General features: G+C 44.4%; 1 protein-coding gene and 1 pseudogene across 5 annotated transcripts in view; one reads left to right on the top strand and one right to left on the bottom strand.

The window, feature by feature from the left end:
* MDN1 (midasin AAA ATPase 1) overlaps positions 1-23317 on the top strand; it is a 185725-nt gene that overhangs the window by 2972 nt on the left and 159436 nt on the right. For all 5 annotated transcript variants that reach the window (XR_008480744.2, XM_008994773.5, XM_078369784.1 and 2 more), the window contains exons 2-5: positions 15770-15996; positions 19279-19503; positions 19870-19977; positions 20129-20321. Coding sequence is in view for 4 of the 5 variants with exons in the window: in XM_008994773.5 (XP_008993021.2) it covers positions 15770-15996; positions 19279-19503; positions 19870-19977; positions 20129-20321 (753 nt within the window). In the remaining variant the exon portion in view is untranslated. The remainder of the gene's footprint in view (positions 1-15769; positions 15997-19278; positions 19504-19869; positions 19978-20128; positions 20322-23317) is intronic.
* Positions 1899-14243, bottom strand: LOC103792554 (protein PIMREG pseudogene; annotated as a pseudogene).

Raw genomic sequence — 23317 nt, 5'->3', positions numbered from 1 at the left:
TCGGCTCACAGCAACCTCCGCCTCCTGGGTTCAGGCAATTCTCCTGCCTCAGCCTCCTGAGTAGCTGGAACTACAGGCACGCGCCACCATGCCCAGCTAATTTTTTGTATTTTTAGTAGAGACGGGGTTTCACCATGTTGACCAGGATGGTCTCGATCTCTTGACCTCGTGATCCATCTGCCTTGGCCTCCCAAAGTGCTGGGATTACAGGCGTGAGTCACTGCGCCCTGCCCTGAAGAGATTTATTCTGCGCCAATGCCAATGACACAGCCCAAGGAGATCCTGGATCCTGGGAACATGTGTCTAAGGTGGTTGGGCTACAGCTTGGTTTTATACATTTTAGGGAGACAGAAGACATTGATCAGTGCGTGTAAGATGTACGTTGGTTTGGTCTAGAAAGTTGGGACAACTTGAAGGGTGGGGGGGCAGTCTTCCAGGTTGTAGGTGGATTCAAAGATTTGGTAACTGGCAGTTGGTTGAGTTTATTTAAATCCCTGGAATCAACAGACTGCATGTCTGGGTTAAGATAGGGGTGTGGAGACCAAGGTTCATATTATGCAGGTGAAACCTCCAAGTCACAGGTTTCTGAGAGAATAGATTGCAAATGTTTCTTTTCAAAAAATTTTGTTATTTTTTAAAGAGATGGGATCTTGCTGTGTTGTCCAGGCTGATCTGGAACTCCTTGGCTCTAGCAGTCGACCTACCTCAGCCTCCCAAAGTGCTGGAATTATAACCTAGACTGTAAATGGTTTTGTTTTTCTTTTTTTTTCTCCAAAATGCAAACATAATTCCCACCCCCCAACAGAGCTTTGCTCTATTACCCAGGCTGGAGTGCAGTGGCATGAACTCAGCTCACTGCAACCTTCACCTCCTGAGTAGCTGGAATTACAGGTGCCCTGCCACCGCATCTGGCTAAGTTTTATATTTTTAGTAGAGATGGGGTTTCACCATGCTTGTCTTGAACTCCTGACCTCGGCCTCCCAAAGTGCTGGGATTACAGGCATGAGCCACTATGCCCAGCTGCAAAGTCTTCATTATTATTATTTTTGAAACAAAGTCTCAGTCTGTCCCCAGGCTGGAGTGCAGTGGCACGATCTTGGCCACTGCAACCTCTGCCTCCTGGGTTCAAGAGATTCCCCTGCCTCAGCCTCCCAAGTAAGTAGCTGGGATTACAGGTGGATGCTACCATGCCTGGCTAATTTTTTTTATTTTAGTAGAGACTGTTTCACCATGTTGGCCAGAATGATCTTTATCTCCTGACCTCATGATTTACCGCCTTGGCCTTCCAGAGTGCTGAGATTACAGGTTTTAGCCACCACTCCTGGCTGCAGTCTTTATTATGAGAAAGCAGTGTTATCTAGGAAAGTCACACGCTGGTTTCTTTCTAATAAAATGACAAAGCAGGTTTCTTAAATAATTTACAAAGGGTAGAAGTTGCTCTTGAACTGGGCTACCCTTCCCGGCACACCCACAGTGCTCTGCCTTGAGCATACAAATATGAGCCCAGGGTCTTAAGCCTGGAACTATATCCTATGCCTTCCTCCGGGTCCCTGGTAGGGAAAGCAGGGATGAGAGTGGTGCCCCCGAGATCCTTGGCACCAGAAACAAGTGGGTGAGTGACTCTGTGGATGACTCCCCAAAAACCAGGCACCTGGGTACACAGTTCACAGCTCTCAAACATCAGATGCTGGTACTTCACATTATAGATGAAGCAAAACCAGGCTCCTGGTCAAATACACGATGAATTTCTAAGCCCAAGAGTTCCCTGGGGGAGTAGAAGGAACAATTCTCCACACCTTTGCAAGGTCTCCCCAAGACAGTCTCACTCAGGCTGTGGCAGGCAGTCACTGATGGGTCCAGATGTGGCAGGAGCAGGGGGGCTCTGGGCCCCTTGCTAGTCAGGTACTTGTTAGCAGTGGCCCAGGGGTACTCATGACTTGTAGGAGCTTCCACCAGGAAGCTAATGGGGAAGCACAGACATTCTTGGGTATGAAGCTTTGGTGGTCAGACAGGGCTTGTTTCCTGCAGGGCACTTCCTCAGTCATGAGTGAGAGTGTCATTTCATCATTTTCTAAAGCCATAATGGCTTCATCCAGCTCTTGGGACAGCTTCTGGAGATGCTGAATTTTGCCCTACCACAGACCTTAGGCCACTATCAGACTCGCTGGTAGAGCAGAGAGGCTCTGTCAAGGAGTAGGGGCTCTGGAAGGCAGCCTCCCGCCTCCACCGCTGTAGTGTTTGGGCACATGAGCCTGTCGGGGCAGAGAGGCTGTGATGCCCGGGGGTCTGTGGCTCTAGACAGCCGGATACTCCTCTGGCTCAGGCTGTTAGCTGGGGAGCCACTGCCCTTTTGTACCCCTTTCTTCTTCCTTCTGGCCTTCACCTGGGTCTCCACTGGCCACTTGGTGGCACATTGGAGTGGTGGCACTCCTGGATTCTCTGTGACATGGCACCCAGGGTGCTCTTAGCTGAGCAAGCTGCAGCCTGGAGTCTCTGCTGCCCTAACTCTGTGGTTCCTAGGTGTTTCCAGGAGGGGCCTGCCCTGAGGTTGAGGTTGAGGGCTCTCAGGGGTAGCCCCCTTTGGAACTGTCTACACAGAGAACCCGGGTCCCCAGCAGAGATCTCCTGATGGCTGGCCATAGGCTGCAGCTCCGTGCTATCTAACAGCTGCTCCTGGTGCTGGAGAGATTTCTAGCTCGTGGAGACCCTCGCATCCTGCCAGTGAGAAGCTGTCTGTCTGGCTAACAGTCTTCTCTGCTCACTAGACCTCAACACCCCCAACATCTACCCAAAGCCGAGCACTGTAAATGTTAAATGTTTCTTATAAGACTTAAAGAGACAGCTTTGCCAGGCCATTTCAAAATATGTCAAAGCTATATATTTTGGTCCAGACGTGATGGCTCATGCCTGTAATCACAGCACTGTTGGAAGCCAAAGGAGGAGAATTGTTTGAACCCAGGAGTTTGAGACCAGCTTGGGCAACATAGTGAGACTCTGTCAACAGAAAAAAAAAAAAGGAGGGGAGTAAAATAATCCTGAAATACTTCTTTTTTTTAGACGGAAGTATCGCACTGTCGCCCGGGCCGGAGTGCAATGGCATAATCTTGGCTCACTGCAACCTCTGCCTCCTGGGTTCATGAGATCCTCCTGCCTCAGCCTTCCCAAGTAGCTGGGACTACAGGCACATACCACCACACCTGGCTAGCTAATTTTTTTGGTATTTTTAGTAGAGATGGGGTTTCACTATGTTGGCCAGACTGGTCTTGAACTCCTGACTTTGTGATCTGCCTGCCTCGGCCTCCCAAAGTGCTGGGATTACAGGCGTAAACCACCATATCCAGCTCCTGAAGACTTCTTTTAGGGTTTGCTGTCTGTCATATTGGTATTTTATTGCTACCAAGAGTCTGTTTTGTCAGTCCTTTTTTTTCCTTCCTTTTTTTTTTTTTTTTGAGACGGAGTCTAACTCTATTGCCTGGGCTGGAGTGCAGTGGCACAGTGTCAGCTCACTGCAACTTCTGTCTCCCAGGTTCAAGTGATTCTCCTGCTTCAGCCTCCCAAGTAGCTGGGATTACAGGTGTACACCAACACACCCGGCTAATTTTTTGTATTTTTTTTTTGAGATGGAGTTTTGATTTTGTTACCCAGGCTGGAGTGCAATGGCACAATCTCGGCTCACTGCAACCTCCACCTCCTGGGTTCAGGCAGTTCTCCTGCCTCAGCCTCCTGAGTAGCTGGGATTACAGGCACGCGCCACCATGCCCAGCTAATTTTTTGTATTTTTAGTAGTGACGGGGTTTCACCTTGTTGACCAGGATGGTCTCGATTTCTTGACCTCGTGATCCACCTGCCTCAGCCTCCCAAAGTGCTGGGATTACAGGCATGAGCCACCGCGCCCGGCCAATTTTTTGTATTTTTAACAGAGACAGAGTTTCACTACGTTGGCCAGACTGGTCTCAAATTTCTGACTTTGTGATCCGCCCGCCTTGGCCTCCCAAAGTGCTGGGATTACAGGCGGGAGCCACCGCGCCAGGCCTCTTTTGTCAGTCCTAAAGTCTTTGTTTTAATGTTAATGCTAATCAGCTGTGCCAGAATTCTAAAGGGAAGAGAGTATAATGAGGCATGCCTGACCACCCATTCCCAGCATGGCCTGAACTAGGGATTCAGGTTTACTTTTGAGAGAAGGGTTCACCTTCATTCAGTTGGTTGGGGGCTTAGAATTTTATTTTTGGTTTACACTTTTTTATTTTTTAAGATGGGGTCTGGAGAGCAGTGGCCTCGCCATCCTAGGTTCAACTGATCTCACTTCAGGACCCTCCCCATCCCCCCAGGAGCTGGAACTACAGGCACACTAGTGTGTCTGGCTAATTTTTTTTTTTTTTTTGAGACGGAGTTTCGCTCTTATTACCCAGGCTGGAGTGCATTGGCGCGATCTCGGCTCACCGCAACCTCCACCTCCTGGGTTCAGGCAATTCTCCCGCCTCAGCCTCCTGAGTAGCTGGGATTACAGGCACGCGCCACCATGCCCTGCTAATTTTTTTTTGTATTTTTAGTAGAGACGGGGTTTCACCATGTTGACCAGGATGGTCTCGATTTCTTGACCTCGTGATCCACCCGCCTCAGCCTCCCAAAGTGCTGAGACACTGCACCCGACCCTTTTTTTAAATCTTAGGTAGAAACAAGGTCTTGCTGTGTTGCCCAGGCTGCTCTCAAACTCCTGGGCTCAAGCAGTCCCCCGACCTTGGCCACCCAAAACGCTGGGATTACAGGCATGCTTTTTTATTTTTGGCAGAACATAGCTTTAACTTTGAGTGATTTAACCAAATGATGACAGTGATGACACCTTAATGCTTCCCCTGCCTGAAACAGGATTTCCCTTTATGGCCGAGGCTAGAGTGTGGTGATGTGATCAGAGCTCACTTCAGCCTTGATCTCCTGGGTTCAAATGGTCCTCTCACCTCACCCTTCTGAGTAGCTGGGGCAGCAGGGGCACACCACCACGCCTGGCTAGTATCTTTTTTTTTTTTTGAGGCAGAGTCTCACTCTTTTGCCCAGGCTGGAGTGCAATGGTGTGATCTCAGCTGATTGCAACCTCCCCCTCTTGGGTTCAAGCAATTCTCCTACCTCACCCTCCCAAGTAGCTGGGATTACAGGCACCTGCCACCGCGCCTGGCTAATTTTTTGTATTTTTAGAACAGACGGGGTTTTGCCATGGTGGCCAGGCTGTTCTCGAACTCCTGACCTCAGGTGATCCACTTGGCCTCCCAAAGTGCTGGGATTACAGGCATGAGCCACTGCATGCGGCCTTGCCTGGAGAGTTTCTAAACAAATTTTTAGATTTTGCGGGGGGTGGGGGGGGGGTCTCACTATGTTGCCCAGGCTGGTCTTGAACTCATGGGTTCAAGGCATACTCCCACCTTGGTCTACCAAAGTGTTGGGATTGCAGGTGTGTGCCACCACACCCAGCCTAATTGCTTAGGTTTTATAGAATAGTTTAGGAATTGTTTCTCTTTAGCTGAAAATACACAATTCAGCTGATACATGTAATTATAAAAACACTGAGGTAGAAAAACTTGCCTTATCCGTTTAATTAACTGTGCCTTGAGAAGGGCTAACTGATCAATTAGCAGTTGAATATGACAATGTAGTAGTTTCATTACTCAAAACAGTAAATGTATGCTCAATACATTAAGCATACAGACATACAAATATGAAGTGTTTTTTTCCTTTTCTATTTTTGTTGGCTAATTATGGGGAAATTGATAATTTTGTTAGAGCAAAGGAATGGAATTGGTTGGTATTTTTGGTGGGAAGAGAAGAGCTGAGCCACCTTAAAAATGTTTTGTTCTTGGAGGGGCATGGTGGCTGAGCTCAGGCAATCCACCCGCCTCCCAAGGATTCCACACGCGGCTGACTGGTCAAAATGGTGAAACCCTGTCTCTACTAAAGATACAAAAAATTATCTGGGCATGGTGGCGCGTGCCTGTAATCCCAGCTGTTCAGGAGGCTGAGGCAGGAGAACTGCCTGAACCCGGGAAGTGGAGGTTGCGGTGAGCCGAGATCGTGCCATTGCATTCCAGCCTGGGTAACAAAAGAGAAACTGCATCTCAAAAAAAAAAAAAAAGCTTTTTCTTTTATTTGTTAAGTGATCAGTGTTCTTCAGTTTTCCTTGTACTTGCTTGTATTCCAGCCACCTAAATAAAACCCATTTAAGCTTCACAGAATATTAAGAGAGAGAAGTGAGAAAATACAAAGGTGTAGCGGGGAGGAATGTAGTCCTTTCCCTTTTCCAGCGGGTCCTAGTTTTCCAAGGAGAAAGGCAAGATTTCCTAAGAATATTAAAGGAGTAATCACAGGTTTAAGAAGTAAATCATGGCTGTGGGCAGTGGCTCATGCCTTTTTTCCCCAGCACTTTGGGAGGCTGAGGTGGGCCGATCACGAGGTCGAGAGATTGAGACCATCCTGGCCAACATGGTAAAACTCCGTCTCTACTAAAAATGCAAGAAAATTAGCTGGGTGTGGTGGTGTGTGCCTGTAGTCCCAGCTACTTGGGAGGCAGAGGCAGGAGATTGAACCTGAGGAGGAGAGGTTACAGTGAGCCAAGATCACAGTGCTGTACTCCAGCCTGGGTGACAGAGTGAGACTCTATCTCAAAAAAAAAAAAAAAAAAAGAAAAAAGGAGTTAATCCTTTAGCAATTCATTGTTCTATTTTTGTTTCCTGCAATAGCAAGCCAGCTGACATGCTCAAAGATGCTTTGACTAGCAAGGCCCCTGGGCTTACAGAAAGAGAAAGCTGATTATGTAGTTTTCCTATAACATCCACCCACCCATACTCACAGGTATCCTACCTAGCTGGTCCCTTTTCTTGCAGGCCTGGTATTTACCCTTTCATGGATTTTAGTAAAAGGTTTATTTTTTTTAAGCTTCATTAACTAGTAGTATTCATGGCAGAATGCTTGGAAAAGTCAGGAAAGCACCACCAGTATTATGGGTTAAATTGTGTCTGCCAAAAATATACGTAGAAGTCGTAGCCTAGACTGGCCTGAGTGCAGTGGTGTTTACAACTAATTGATCACAACCAGTTACAGATTTCTTTGTTCCTTCTCCACTCCCACTGCTTCACTTGACTAGCTTTAAAAAAAAAAAAAAAAAAAAAGTCCTAGCTTGTAATACCTGAATGTGACTCTATTTGGAAATGAGGTATTCGCAATGTAGTAAAGTCAAGATGAGATCATCATAAAGGGCCTTAATTCAATATGACTGTTTCTCACTCTTTTGTCCGGACTGGAATGCAGTGGTGTAATTCCCACTTACTGCAACCTCTGCCACTTTGGTTCAAGTGATTCCTCCTGCTTCAGCCTCCTGAGCAGCTGGGATTACAAGCATGTGCCACCATGCCTGGCTAATTTTTGAATTTTTAGTATAAATGGGGTTTCACTATATTGGCCAGGCTGGTCTCATACTCCTGACCTCAAGTGAGCTGCCTACCTAGGCCTCCCAGAGTGCTGGAATTACAACTGTGTGCCAACATACAACACAGCCAGCCCAATATGACTGTTCTCATAGGAAGAGGAGAGAAAGACATAAACGGAATATGGCCATGTGACGATGGCAGAAACACAAATTGGAGTGATAAAGCTGTAAGACAAGGAATAGCAGGGAGTGATGATGACAACCAGAATCTAGGAAGTGGCAAAGAAGGATTCTCTTCTATAGTTTTCAAAGGAATATGGCCTTGCTGACACCCTGATTTTACACTTCCAGACTGTATTTTTATTTTTTGGTTTTTTTAAGATGGAGTTTCGCTGTTGTTACCCAGACTGGAGTACAATGGCACGATCTCGGCTCACTGCAACCTCCGCCTTCTGGGTTCAAGCAATTCTCCTGCCTCAGCTTCCCGAGTAGCTGGGACTACAGGCATGCACCACCATGCCCAGCTAATTTTTTGTATTTTTAGTAGAGACGGGGTTTCACCATGTTGACCAGGATGGTCTCTATCTCTTGACCTCGTGATCCACCTGCCTCGGCCTCCCAAAGTGCTGGGATTATAGGCGTGAACCACCGCGCTCGGCCACTTCCGACTTTAGAATTGTGAGACAATAAATTTGTGTGTGGTGTTTTTTGTTTTTGTTTTTTTGAGACGGAGTCTTGCTCTGTCTCCCAGGCTAGAGTGCAGTGGCGCCATCTCAGCTCACTGCAGCCTCGGCCTCCTAGGTTCCAGAGATTCTCCTGCCTCAGCCTTCCGAATAGCTGGGATTACAGGTGCATGCCACCATACTTGTCTAATTTTTGTATTTTCAGTAGCGATGTGATTTCACCATGTTGGCCAGGCTGGTTTTGAACTCCTGACTTTAGGTGATCCACCCACCTCAGCCTCCCAAAGTGTTGGGATTACAGGCATGAACCATTGCACCTGACCAAATTTCTGTTTTATTTTTTTTTAAGTACTTTGTGTTATGACAGCCCTAGAAAACTAATACATGTAAGAAAAACATTCAGTCACAAACTGCTTATGTTAATATTGTGATATATAATCTTTCAAACTTAAAAACACCTTTTTTTGGGCCGGGCGTGGTGGCTCACGCCTGTGATCCCAGTACTTTGGGAGGCCGAGGCAGGTAGATCACAAGGTCAAGAAATCGAGACCATCCTGGTCAACATGGTGAAACCCCGTCTCTACTAAAAATACAAAAAATTAGCTGGGCACAGTGGCGTCTGCCTGTAATCCCAGCTACTCAGGAGGCTGAGGCAGGACAATTGCCTGAACCCAGGAGGCAGAGGTTGCAGTGAGTTGAGATCGCGCCATTGCACTCCAGCCTGGGTAACAAGAGTGAAACTCCGTCTCTCAAAAAAAACGAAAAACAAAAACACCTTTTTTTTTTTAAAATGAAACAGAGTCTCACTCTGTTGCTTAGGCTGGGGTATAGTGGTATGATCATGGCTCACTGCAGCCTCTACCACCCAGGCTTGGGTGATTTTCCCCCACTCTAGCCTCCTGAGTAGTAGGGACTGCAGGCTCATACCACCAAGCCTGGCTGATTTTTTTAATTTTGTTTTTTGAGAGGGAGTCTTGCTCTGGCACCCAGGCTGGAGTGCAGTGGCATGATCTTGGCTTACTGCAACCTCTGCTTCCTGGGTTCAAGTGATTGTCCTGTCCCAGCCTCTCAAGTAGCTGGGACTACAACCATGTGTCACTATGCCAGCTAATTTTTGTATCTTTAATAGAGATGATGTTTCACTGTGTTGGTCAGGCTGGTCTTGAACTCCTGACCTCAAGCAATCTGCCTGCCTTGGTCTCCCAAAGTGCTGGGATTACAGGTGTGAGCCACTGCACCTAGCCAAGCCTGGCTAATTTTTGTATTTTTGGTAGAGATGGGGTTCTGTCATCTTGCCCAAGCTGATCTCGAACTCCTGGGCTCAAGGGATCTGCCTGCATTGGCCTCCCAAAGTACTGAGTTTACAAGTGTGAACCACTACGCTCAGATTTGTATATGTAGTCTTTTCTCTATGAATCTGAGAAGATGGAAATAAACGTTTAAATATATAGGAAGTTCAGTGCTATAACATGAAAAAGTCTAATATAAATACTTCTTTTGTTCATGATAGAAAAAGTGGTACTGGATTAGCCCTGTTGCCAAAACAGCTAGAAAAACCGGATAAAATACGTATGAAAAACTTTCAAACATTGGATGAAAGGTAGCATAGGATTGGGATTCCTAAAAATGGGAAACAAGGTAAGTCTAGAATGACCTCGGCTGGAGTCACTTACGGGACTGACTCAGGAAAAACGAAGTTCAGCAGTGTTCTTCCAGCTGAGCTGAAGACAGAGCCCAGAGTGTGAGAGATGCTTAGGTAGTTGGAACATGCTGGGAAGAGTTTTGGAGTGGAGGGAACAGCTCTATAAATAGGGGGTCTGCTGAGTATGGCTGAATGTAAAGTTGCATTTTCTTAAGGAAAATTCTTGAGCTATGCAAAAAAGAACTACTGAGTTTTTCTCTGTAGGAGATGTTCAACTCCTGCCAGTTGGAATGGAAAGAACAAGTTGAATACTGACATAATTAGTGTGGAACCCAGAAGGGTCACACTCTAGGGCCAAATCAGCCCTCAAAGCCTTTGTAGACCGAGACTAACAAAATTTAAAAGCAGGCCTTGAAAGGATCAAGCTGACCTGCAAGGTGATTAATTGCCTATAGAACAGAGGAAGAGAGCAAAATCTAGACACATATCTATGTGCCACCATGAGACCAGCCTGGGCAAAGTGGCAGAACCCCATCTCTACACAAAATACAAAAATTAGCCAGACTTGGTTAGGTGCAGTGGCTCAGCATCCAATTAAAAAGTTACTAGGTATAGGAAAAAGGAGAATGGAGGCTCATTACCAGGAGAAAAATGAGTCACTATAACAGACCCCAGAATAATACAGATATTTACATTAATAGACAAGGACTTAAAAGAGTGATTATATCATGATGATATGAATGTTCAAAACGGAAAAAAGTGATTGTAGGGTGAGCTGAGAGGAACGCTTGAGGCCAAGAATTTGTGATCAGTCTGAGCCTGGGCAACAAAGTGAGACCCCATCACTCTCAAAAACATAAAGTAATATGTGCAGGGACTTAAAAGGAAACATAAACATAATGAGAGAAATTTAAGCTATGAAAAACCAAGTGAAACCAAAAAAATACGATCTTGGCAATGAATATTGAGGATAGCCCTCATCGAAGATTAGACACTTCATAAGAAAAGAATATTGAATTATAAGATACAGCAAGAGAAATTATCTAGGCTTAAACAGACAGGGTGGGAAAAAGCCAGAATAAAAATCCTTCAGTGATCTGTGGGCCATTATCAACGAGTTACAGGAGGAGAGAGAGAAGAGAAACAGTAGAAATGCAAAAAGATAATCGCAAAATTTCTTAAGTTGATGAAAAATAATTCACAGATCTCAAAAACTCATAATCTTAAATCTACTAAACCCAAAACCATACCACGCCATATCATAATCAAGTTGCTGGAAACAAGTAATAAATAACATCTTAAACATTCCAGAAGAGGCAGGGTACAGTGGCTCACGCCTGTAATCCTAGCATTTTGGGAGGCTGAGGTGGGCAGATCACCTGAGGTCAGGAGTTCGAGACCAGCTTGGCCAACCTGGTGAAACCTCGTCTCTACTAAAAATACAAGAATCAGTTGGGCATCATGGCATGTGCCTGTAATCCCAGCTACTCAGGAGGCTGAAGCAGGAGAATCACTTGAACCCGGGTGGTTGAGGTAGTTGCAGTGAGCCAAGATTGCACCATTGCACTCCAGCTTGGGTGACAGAGCAAGACTTCGTCTCAAAAAAAAAAAAAAAAAAGCCGAAAAAAGATTCGTTACATGCAGAGGAGCAAAGATAAAAATGACTGCTGACTTTTTAACAGAAACAATACAATGAAACATCTTTCAAATGCTGAGAAAAACTGTAAACCCCCTGGGCATCGTGGCACATGCCTGTAATGCCAACACTTTGGGGGCTGAGGCAGGTGGATCTCTTAAGCCCAGGATATTGAGACCAGCCTGGGCAATGTGGTGAAACCCTGACTAGTTGTAAAAATACAAAAATTAGCCGGGTATGTTGGTGCATGCCTATAGTCCCAGCTACTTGGGAGGCTGAGGCGGGAGGATCACTTGAATCTGGGAAGTCAGGGCTGCAGTGAGTTGACATCAAAACACTCCAGCCTGGTGACAGAGGGAAACCCTGCCTCAACAACAACAAAAAAGGTAAAAAACAAAACAATGTTTGCTTAAGACAGAATTTTGTATATAGAAAGTCTTAAGGAATCTTCAAAATAAAGAATTTTACAAGGTCACAGGATACAAGGTTAATATATAAAAATGAATTATATTTTTATGTTTAAAATTGGGGAATGAAATTTATATTTTATGTATTTTATTTTTAGAGACAGAGTCTCATTCTGTTGCCCAGGCTGTAGTGCAGTGGGCACAATCGTGGGTTACTGCAGCCTCGAACTCCTAGGCCAAAGCAAGCCCCTCTCCTCACTCCTGCACACCATCACCAGCTAATTTAAAAAAAAATTTTTAAATATATATATTTTTTGAGATGGAGTCTTGTTCTGTTTGTTGCCCAGGCTGGAGTGCAGTGGCACAATCTCTGTTAACTGTAACCTCTGCCTCCTGGGTTCAAGCCATTCTCTTGCCTCAGCCTCCAAGTAGCTGGGATTACAGACACCCGCCACCACACCTGGCTAATTTTTTGTATTTTTAGTAGAAACAAGGTTTCACTATGGTGGCCAGACTGGTCTCAAACTCCTGGCCTCAAGTGATCTGCCCTCCTCAACCTCCCATAGTGCTGGGATTACAGGCGTGAGCTACTGCTCCTAGCCACACCAGCTCATTATTTATTTATTTATATTATTTTGAAGAGGTGGCATCTTGCCACATTGCTCAGGTTGGTCTCAAACTTCTGGCCTCAAGTGATCATCTCACATTGGCATCCCAAAGTACCTCCAAGTCTGACCAGTTTTCTTTGGATATGTTTCTTTTGCTCTACAGTGGAACTTCTTTTAATTAATTAATCATTTATTTATCTGTTTTTGAGACAGTCTCACTCAAAACCCCTGGGCAACGGGGTTTCCCCATGTTGCGCAGGCTGGAGTGCAATGGCATGATCTCAGCTGACTGCAACCTCTACCTCCCGGGTTCAAACAATTTTCTTGCCTCAGCCTTCACGTAGCTTGGATTACAGTCATGCACCACCATGCCCAGCTAATTTTTTTTTTTTTTAAACTTTTAGTAAAGATGGGGTTTCACCATGTTGGTCAGGCTGGTCTCGAACACCTGACCTCGTGATCCACCCACCTCGGCCTCCCAAAGTGCTGGGATTACAGATGTGAGCCACTGCGTCTGGTCTACTTATTTTATTCTTTAAAAATTGGGGCCACGGGCCAGGTGTGGTCGCCTGTAATTTCAGCACTTTGGGAGGCCGAGGCCGGTGAATCACCTGAGCTCAGAAGTTCGTGACCAGCCTGGCCAACATGGGGAAACCCCGTCTTTAAAAAAAAAAAAAAATTGGGGCCACACCTGTAATCACAGTGGCTCACACCTGTAATCACAGCACTTTGGGAGGCCGAGGTGGGAGGATTGCTTGAGCTCAGGAGTTTGAGATCAGCCTGGGCAACATAGTGAGATCGACATCTCTACAAAATTAAAAAAGTTAGCTGGGCATGGTGGCACATATCTGTAGTCCCAGCTACTTAGGGGGCTCAGCAGGGAGGATTGCTTGAGCTTGGGAGGGTGAGGCTGCAGTGAGCTGTGATCTTACCACTGTACTTCAGTCTGGGCAACGGACCAAGACCTTGTCCCTCCTCAAAAAATGGGTATCTTTTGAGGGCTTGTTTATGGGGATGTGCCGCAGTTGAAAATGTGAGGTTTTAGCCGGCGCAGTGGTTTACGCCTGTAATCCCAGCACTTTGAGAGGCAGAGGCGGGTGGATCGCGAGGTCAAGAGATCGAGACCATCCTGGGCAACATGGTGAAACCCCATCTCTACTAAAAGTACAAAAAATTAGCTGGGCATGGTGGCGCGTGCCTGTAATCAATCCCAGCTACTCAGGAGGCTGAGGCAGGAGAATTGCCTGAACCCAGGAGGTGGAGGTTGCAGTGAGCCGAGATCGTGCCATTGCACTCCAGCCTGGGTAACAAGAGTGAAACTCCATCTAAAAAAAAAAAAGAAAAGAAGATGTGAGGTTTTGCTCCTATGAATCATGACCAAATCTGTTAAATTTCTTTCCCTCGATTTTTATGGAATCCTTCAGTCAGCCTCCTATAAAGGACAGAAATACTGACAGAAATTGTTTCAAAGTAACATTTTCCCCTAATCAGTGCTTTGATCTGATTCAAATGTTTTCATGAGAGAATACTCTATAATTTGGAAGACTGTAAGAGCTCCGGTGTAACGTGACTTTCTGGGTAATAATTTTGGAAAAACTGGTTAAATTTTGCATATGACATTTAGATTGTGTTCAAGGTGCCCTTATATAGGTAACTAGGGTGAACCTCCTCCTCCTCCTCTTTTTTTTTTTTTGGAGACACAATCTTCACTGTTTGTCACCCAGGCTGGAGTACCCAGCTGGGTCTTAACTGTTTGTCAGCCAGGCTGGCATGATCTCAGCTCACTGCAACTTTGACCTCCCAAGCTCAAGTGATCCTCCCACTTTAGCCTTCTGAGGATCTAGGACTGCAGGCATATGCTACCAAACCTGGCTAATTTTTGTATTTTTTGTAGAGATGGGGTTTTGCCATGTTGCCCAGGCTGGTCTTGAACTCCTGGGCTCAAGGGATCTGTTTGCTTTGGCCTTCCAAAGTGCTGGGATTATAAGCATGAGCCACCACACTTGGCCTGGTGTGAAACTTCTTAGGATAAACTTACAGCATTGGACTTGCAAGGTCAAAGGCATGTTCCCCTTTTAAACCTGCTGTTACATTGCTGGGCAGAAAGGGTTGTGCAGACCTGTATACACCCTATACAGGTAATAAAATGCCTTTTATAGAGTTACCAGTTTTCCTTTGTATGCTTACCTACATTCTGAACCCAGGTACTAGAATTTTATGTTCTATTTCATCTTCCATTTTTAACTGTTGCTGTCTACTTTGGATCTGTTTTTTGTTTATATATTAGAGGCTGATGCCTTAATCATCATGATAGGGATATCCTCATTCATTCCTGAATTCATTTTACACCTCTGTCCTTTCCTCAAGAGTTGGAAGTTTTATGTACTAACTGCAGAATTCCCATTTTTTTCTTCAAGAGTTAAAGGAGCGGCTGGGCGCGGTGGCTCACGCCTGTAAGCCCAGCACTTTGGGAGGCTGAGGCGGGTGGATCATGAGGTCAAGAGATTGAGATCATCCTGTGCAACATGGTGAAACCTCGTCTCTACTAAAAATACAAAAAATTAGCTGGGCATGGTGGCACGTGCCTGTAATTCCAGCTACTCAGGAGGCTGAGGCAGGAGAATTGCCTGAACCCAGGAGGCGAAGGTTGCGGTGAGCCGAGATCGCACCATTGCACTCAGCCTGAGTAACGAGCGAAACTCCGTCTCAAAAAAAAAAAAAAGAGTTAAAGGAAATGGTAGAATACTGGGGTTTTGGATTCCCTGGAGATTGTTGAAACCCCAGCACATAGATTATTTTTCAGAGAAGTTGTATAGCTTTTAAATGGAATTCACGTATTAGTCCCTATACCTCAAACTCCAGTGGACTGAAACTTATTTGTAACAGCCTTTATATTAAATTAACTCTAATCCTCTATTGCAAAAAATTTCCACAGTATTTTATAATAGAAACTCACTTATGAAGTCTGGAAATTGGACATTTTAATTCCAATCCAGGACTCTTTTCTGCTTTCTGCAACAGTGCAAATGAATATTATTTACATAGATATTTTGTTTTGGGCCAGGTGCGGTGACTCACGCCTGTAATCCCAGCATTTAGGGCCAAGGTGGGCAGATCACCTGTGGTCAGGAGTTGGAGACCAGCCTGGCCAACATGGTGAAACCCTATCTCTACCAAAAAAGAAAAAAATACAAAAATTAACACAGCATGGTGGCAGGCACCTATAATCCCAGCTACTTAGGGGAGACTGAGGCATGAGAATCGCTTAAACCTGGGAGGCAGAGGTTGCAGTGAGCCAAAATTGCGCCACTGTACTTCAGCGTGGGAGATGGAGTGAGACTGTCTCAAAAAAGAAAAGATAATTTTGTTTTGCCTTTCTCAGGTGTGGACACCTCAAGATCGCCGGTGTGTCCTGAGTACCTTAGCACAGTTGCTCTTGGATAGGGACTGTACTGTCCTGGTTGGTCGCCAGCTTCGCCCTCTCCTTTTAGATTTGCTGGAGAGGAATGCCGAAGCCATCAAAGCTGGAGGCCAAGTCAACCATGATCTGCATGAGCGGCTCTGTGTGTCGATGAGCAAACTCATCGGTAACCATCCTGATGTCCTCCCGTGAGTAGCAATTTTATTCACATTTCTCCTTGAGGTGATAGAACCTGCTATCTCCTGGGAAGTAAGGGAGTTTGAGCTGAGATGGGAAAAGGGAGATACAGAAAGGAGAGAGATAAATAATATCATTTTATAAAAGGAGTCACAGCAGAATCCATTTATCCAGCCCAGTTCAGTGAGCATTTACTAGGTTTCTCTTAAATCTTGGCCATCAGAACAGACCTGGAAAGATGGCCAGGATATGTCCCCAGTGCTGTCAAGGATTATATCATGTGGAAAGATATTCATATACAGCAGAGTAAATGAGGTTTAATTGAAGTGCTTTTAGCATCCACTTCTAATGGGAAAGATTTTTTGCTTATTAGAGCCGCTGAAGGAGTGGATTAGAAGAGCTATAGTGTCCCTTCCAACTTCTGTAAATCTATCTGAATTAGTGTAGCAAAAACTGTTAGAGCTGCGTTCTAATGTGACTTTAAAGTGATAGTAAAATACAGTTTGTGAGGAATAGTCCAGAGGCACCAAAACTGAGTGTTAGGGTTTTTTTTTTTTTTTTTTTAATTTTGGAGACAGAAATCTTGCTCTGTTGCCCAGGCTGGATTGAAGTGGCTCGATCTCTATTCACCATGACCTCCACCTCCCAGGTTCAAGTGATTCTCCTGCCTTAGCTTCTAGGTAGCAGGGATTATAGGCGTGCACCACCGTGCCTGGCTAATTTTTTTATTTTTGGTAGACACGGGGTTTCACCATGTTTGCCAGGCTGGTCTCGAACTCCTCACCTCGTGATCCATCCACCTCCCACATTGCTGGGATTACAGGCGTGAGCCACTGTGCCTAGCCTAATTTTTGTATTTATTGTCGAGATAGGTCACCATGTTGTCCAGGTGGTCTTGAACTCCTGGCCTCAAGTGATCTGCTTGCGGTGGCCTCCCAAAGTGCTGGGATTACAGGCGTGAGCCACTGTGCCTGGCCTAATTTTTATATTTTTAGTGGAGACAGGGTTTCGCCATGTTGGCCAGGCTGGCCTTGAACTTTTGACCTCGGATGATCTGCCTGATTTGGCCTCCCAAAGTGCTGGGATTACAGGCATGAGCCACTGCACCCAATGATTATTTTCCCTTAATATTATGTCAGAGTGTAACTTTATTTCTAAGTTTTACCTGTACTGACTTGACCAGAGCCTGCTGAGAATCGTGTCTGTAGTATACAGAAGTATCCCAGACTAGTGAGGAAGAAATGGTTCCTTTTCCTCCACGTTTTCAGAATGTTTCACTTCTAACACCAGATGTGTGACTTTTTAACCTATATTTGTCAATTCTCTGACATTGGTTTGGTATCCTACAATTCAGTTCAACTCTGAGACTGTCTTCCTGGAGTTAGTACAGACCCTACAGGTTAAGAATTCAGTCCCACAAGAGTATCCCTGCATTCCTCCTCTGCAACCCCCTCGATAGACACCAATCTCTTCTAGCTTCTGACCAAAAGGCTCTAAATCAGAGACTCCCTTGACTCCCTGTTTTCAGGTTTGAGTATTTGTTAGAATGGCTCACATAACTCAGGAAAACAGTTTCTTTACCAGATGACAAGTGTATTAGAAAAGAATACAACTCGGGAAGAGCCAGTTGGAAGAGATGCACAGGACAGGACATGGGGGAGGGGGACAGTAAGCATCTGTGCCCTCCCCAGCTGCAGCACCCTCTCAGCACCTCTATTTATTCACCAACCTGAGAGCTCACAGAACCCCATTTTTTTTTTTTTTTTTTTAAGATGGAGTCTCGCTGCGTCACCCAGGCTAAAGTGCAGTGGCGCCATCTTGGCTCACTGCAGCCTCTGCCTCCCAGGTTCAAGCAATTCTTCTGCCTCAGCCTCTCAAATAGCTGGGATTACAGGCGCGTGCCACCACGCCTGGCTGTTTTTTGTATTTTTAGTAGAGATGGAGTTTCACCATGTTGGTCAGGCTGGTCTCGAACTCCTGACCTTGTGATCCGCCCACCTTGGCCTCCGGAACTGCTGGGATTACAAGCATGAGCCACCACGTCTGTCCTGTTTCTTTCTTTTTTTTTTTTTAAATGGATATTTCATTAGGAAGACATGATTGATTATATCATTGACCATTGGAGATCATTTTAGCCATCATCCCCTCTCTCCTTCCTGGCAGTTGGGGGTCGGGCTGAAAGTTTCAAGTCTGTTATCACTTGGTTGGTTCTCCTGGCAACTAACCAGTGTCCCCTCCTTAGGGACTTTCCCGTTGTCACCTCATTAACATAAAACTCAGGTGTGATTGAAAGGGGATTGAATAACAAAAGAATAGCTCTTACCGCATCAGGAATGAATTACAGTTCCTAGAGCTCTGTCCTGGAACCAGGTTGAAAACTAAACATAATAAGGTCAAGTTTTTAACAAAATTAAAGTTTCATTAAAAGTGTACAAATATGTATGCACTTTTTTCCCATTGTGGTAGGAAAACACCAATATGGTGAAACGCCATCTCTAATAAAAATACAAAATTAGCTGGCCATAGTGGCAAATGCCTGTATGTAATCCCAGCTACTCAGGATGCTGAGGCAGGAGAATTGCTTGAACCCAGGAGGCAGAGATTGCAGTGAACTGAGATTGGGCTAGTTAAAAAAAATTTTTTGTAGGAAAGAATGTTCCTTTGTTACCCAGGCTTGTCCTCTTCATTCATTAAGGTGTAACTTAAGCATCTCTTCTTGATTGTCCCCAGATTCAGTTGACTCGTGTGTGTGTGTGTGTGTGTGTGTGTGTGTGTGTGTGTGTTTCTTAGTGTTTCTAAAAGTGGGTGTCTTCCTTACTAGGCAGCAAACTCCTCAAGAAAAGTATCTCATCAGGTATTAACATAGTATGTGGCTCATAGTGAGAACTGAATTAATGTTTGTTAGAAATGAGTACCTTTTTAATTATAAACACTTACGATGAGTACCCCCTCCTTTTGTAGGTAATTACTTTAGGTTTTTGTATCCTCTTAGAATTATCTTATGTCACGGTCCTGGTTCCTGAAATTGAACAGAACAAAATTTTAGAACTAGCTAGATTTAGCATTCATCTTCCTATGTTGTCAGACACTTGGGGAGTTCTGATCTGTGGTTCTTTCGGAGTAGAGAGATTTGTTCTGTGATATTCCCACCAATCATTGAAAATGTAGATACTCCTTGTTGAAAATAGCTGAAGTTGAAATGCGTTTAATACTCTGATAAACCGATTACAAAGCTGAAAAATTAAGTCCAAACAGTGTTAAGTTGGGGATGCCTGTATTCTTTGTTTTTGAAGGTTTGCCCTGAGGTATTTCAAGGACACATTCCCAGTCTTTCAAAGACTCTTCCTAGAGAGTTCAGATGCTAATCCAGTCCGCTACGGACGTAGGAGGATGAAGCTCCGGGACCTAATGGAAGCAGCCTACAGGTTTCTGCAGCAGGAGCAGTCTGTGTTCCGGGAGCTCTGGGACTGGAGTGTGTGTGTCCCTCTCCTCAGAAGCCATGACACCTTGGTTCGCTGGTACGTAGCTGCTAGACTTTTTTGTACTTCTAGAGTGGGGCTGGTACAGGGCATGTGTGGAGTTATGTTTGTGAGGAGGGAAAGGAAACCGTTTAAAATTTGGTATTTTTGTTCTTGTGGCTTTTGAGTTTTTATTTCCTTTCTTTAATCACATGTTATTGCAGAGGAAAATGAGATGATATGAGTGGATCTCGCCTTTTTCATTTTCCATTAAGTAAAATTTATTGTGCCTTATTTGTATTTTCTGTTCCTAAATGTGTTATAATTGAGATTTCCTTTTCTAGTGTTCAGTTGGCTAGTAAATTTTATTTATTCTTTATAATCAGCTGCAGGTAAACTGAATTTACATACTTTCTTTTTCCCCAGGTATACGGCCAATTGTCTTGCTTTGGTCACCTGTATGAGTGAAGAGCACAAATTATCATTCCTTAAGAAGATATTTAATAGTGATGAATTGATCCATTTCAGGTTGAGGTAAGCAGGAGCCTTCGTGGAGGTCTTACTATCTTGCTATAGCATTTCTTCATTTTTTCTTTTCTGGGGGCGACAGACCAGGGGTAACTGTGGGTCTTGCTATAGCATTTCCGAGAAATAAGATAATTGATGAGACTCTCCTTTCTCTCAGGTTATTAGAAGAGGCCCAGTTGCAGGACTTAGAGAAGGCTTTGGTTTTGGCCAATCCAGAAGCCTCCCTTTGGCATAAGGAGAAGGAGCTGCAGTACTTACAGGGACACCTTGTTTCGTCTGACCTCTCCCCTAGGGTGACAGCTGTCTGTGGTGTGGTGCTGCCCGGGCAGCCACCAGCCTCTGGAGAGCCGGTATGTTGGCATCAGTAGAGGGTGTGTTCACTTCCCCATACTAAACACTTAATGTGCTCTGTCTTTGGCTGGGCTCTGTGTACCAGCTGTGAGCTAAATTTAGTTTGTTAAATGCTATTCCATTTTTGGAAGTATTCAGGGTGAAATTAAGAGAAATTCATCTTGGGCTTTTCCCTTGATATTCCCATTGTTCCTGTTTTTTTTTTTTTATTAATTTTTTTAAGTTGTAGAGACAGGATCTCACTATGTTGTCTGGTGGTCTGGAACTCCTGGTCTTAAGATATCATCCCGCTCCGCCTCCCAAAGTGTTGGGATTACAGGCGTGATCCACTGTACCCAGCCTGTCCCTGTTTAATATGAAATTAAAAACTAATGTGCCTGTGTGATGCCTTTAACTTGAGTAGACCTCTTCCATATATCTTCTTGCTTGCTCACTGCAAAAACTATGTGAAGGGCTATAGCACATGTTGTAATCCCATGTTGATGTAATTCAAAGGCAGAATTACTTGCTGGAGACTCTTGGTCTGCTCTGTGGCTAACATAGTCTTAGGTCTGGTCTTCTTTCAGAATCTCATTGTATGAGTCCAGTATCTGTAGTATACTTCCTCTTTGCCGTATCCAGTAAGCTTCGTTCCAAGAATGGCTTGAGATCATACTTGAACAGCCTTACAGATCATGAATCTGGTACTTTTAGAAGCCAGTCTCTTTTTCCATAGCAGTTTTCAGTCAGTTGCCACTTTGTCTGATGGTCAGATCCGCCCACTTTTCTTCTTGGAATAAGTCCTGGGTCATTTCTTGAATCGTGAGTTGGGCTCTGGTCAGTAGCATTAAAAAAAACTTATATGTATAGGAAAATGCACATTGTTGTAAGTGTATAGTTGTATAATTGCTAATACCAAAAACCAGACCTTCTAAAGCTCTTTGTGCTTTTTTCTTGTTGTGAAGACCCATCCCCCTTCCCCTCTTTACACCCCCCATGTACCCTGTAACCAGTATCCTAACCTAGGTTATGTGTAGGGCATTAGGATTTTAACATAGGGAAGGATTCTGTTTAGAATGGGCCTGCTGTTGGTTGGCAGTGGGGACCCTGGTGCCCAAGTGCAGGGTAGAGTTGGGTGTAGCATGCCTGCTAAATTTCTGAGAGGGACAGCCCTGAGGAAAGTTCAAGGCTTCCCGCTCTGAATTTCTCATTTAGTCCTCACGTATCTTTAGGGAACCAGCCATATTTGAGAAGTTACTACCCTTTAAAAGTTATAAATCATTCCACTTTTCAAGAGGTCTTCCCCCCATTATCTTAGATGCATTGTTATTATTTAACAAATTAAATTTTTTTTCTTTGAGCGGAGTTGTGCTCTTTTTGCCCAGGCTAGAGTGCAATGGCACAATCTTGGCTCATGGCAACTTCCGCCTTCTGGGTTCAAGTGATTCTCCTGCCTCAGCCTCCCGAGTAGCTGGGATTACAGACGTGCGCCATCTTGCCCAGCTATTTTTGTATTTTAGTAGAGACGGGGTTTCTCTATGTTGGTCAGGCTGGTCTCGAACTCCCGACCTCAGGTGATCTGCCCGCCTCAGCCTCCCAAAGTGCTGAGATTACAGGCGTGAGCTACCACACCTGGCTACAAATTAAAAAATTTTGATAACATAAATATGACATTTACCATGCTAACATTTTTAGCTTTACACATTAGTTCACATTGCTATTTAACCAATCTCTAGAATTTTTTTTTTTTTTTTGGCAACAGGGTCTCACTCTGTTACCTGGGCTGGAGTGCAGTGGTGTGATCAAAGCTCACTGTAACTTCAAACTCCTGGGCTCAAGGGGTCCTTCCACCTCAGCCTCCTGAGTAGCTGAGATTAAAGGTGTGTGCCACCACGCCTGGCTAATTTTTAAATTTTTTGTACAGACAGTCTCACTGTGTTGCTCAAGCTAGTCTTAAACCCTTAACCTCAAGCTGTCCTCCCTCCTCAGCCTCCTGAAGTGCTGGGATTACGGGTACAAGCCACCTTATCTGACTCAGAACGTTTTCATCTTGCAGAACTGAAATTCTATACTCATTAAACATATCGGGTTCATTCTAATACTCTTTTTCACTTTTTGTTACAGAAAATGTCACACATATTCCAAAGTAGAAAGAATGGTATAGTGAATACCACAGTGCTGGGTATTCAATAATTATCAATTACATTTCATTTATATTTCCGCACAACTTCCTTGAATTCTATTACTTTAAAGGAAATGCCAGGCATCATACTATTTTATATGAAAATATTTCAGTATATATCTCTAAAAGAAACAAACTTAAAAAATAACCCCAGTACTGTTATTATACCAAAAAAATTAAAAATTTATAATATAAAGTATTCTCTCAGTGTCTGTATTTTCCTGATTATCTTATAAATGTATTGTGTACATTTGTGATCTTAGATGGGAAATCCTATAATATGGGGAGGGGAAGAAAGGAAAAATCCAAAAGTAATAGATGAGGTTTGCTCTCCCCCACCCTTGTGGATCAGCTTTTTTTTTTGGCTACTTAAACTTTGGGAGACTTTCTGAAATTTGCCAACAAATTCTGCTTCCCTACTTCCCGTGGAATATCCTCCATCCCTCACCCCCAATAAAATGGAAAGGGGAAAAAAAAATCAGATCCTTGCTTTATTTTTATTTATTTATTTTTGAGATGGAGTTTTGCTTTTCTCACCCAGGTGGAATGCAGTGGCACTATCTTGGCTCACTGCAACCTCTGCTTTCTGAGTTCAAGTGATTCTCCAGCCTCAGCTTCCGGAGTAGCTGGGATTACAGGCACATGCCACTATGCCTAGCTAATTTTTTAAAATTTTTAGTAGAGATGGGGTTTTGCCACATTGGCTAGGCTGATCAGAGACTCCTGACTTCAGGTGATCCACCCGCCTTTGCTTCACAACATACTGGGATTATAGGTATGAGCCACTACCTGGCCCCTTGCTTTATTTTTAAAAATTTATTTATTTAGGCCGGG

This window comes from Callithrix jacchus, chromosome 4, assembly GCF_049354715.1.
Source record: "Callithrix jacchus isolate 240 chromosome 4, calJac240_pri, whole genome shotgun sequence".
Classification (NCBI taxonomy): Eukaryota; Metazoa; Chordata; class Mammalia; order Primates; family Cebidae; genus Callithrix; species Callithrix jacchus.
Note: the sequence above shows the minus strand (reverse complement) of the source record. Positions and strands in the feature narration are given on the sequence as shown.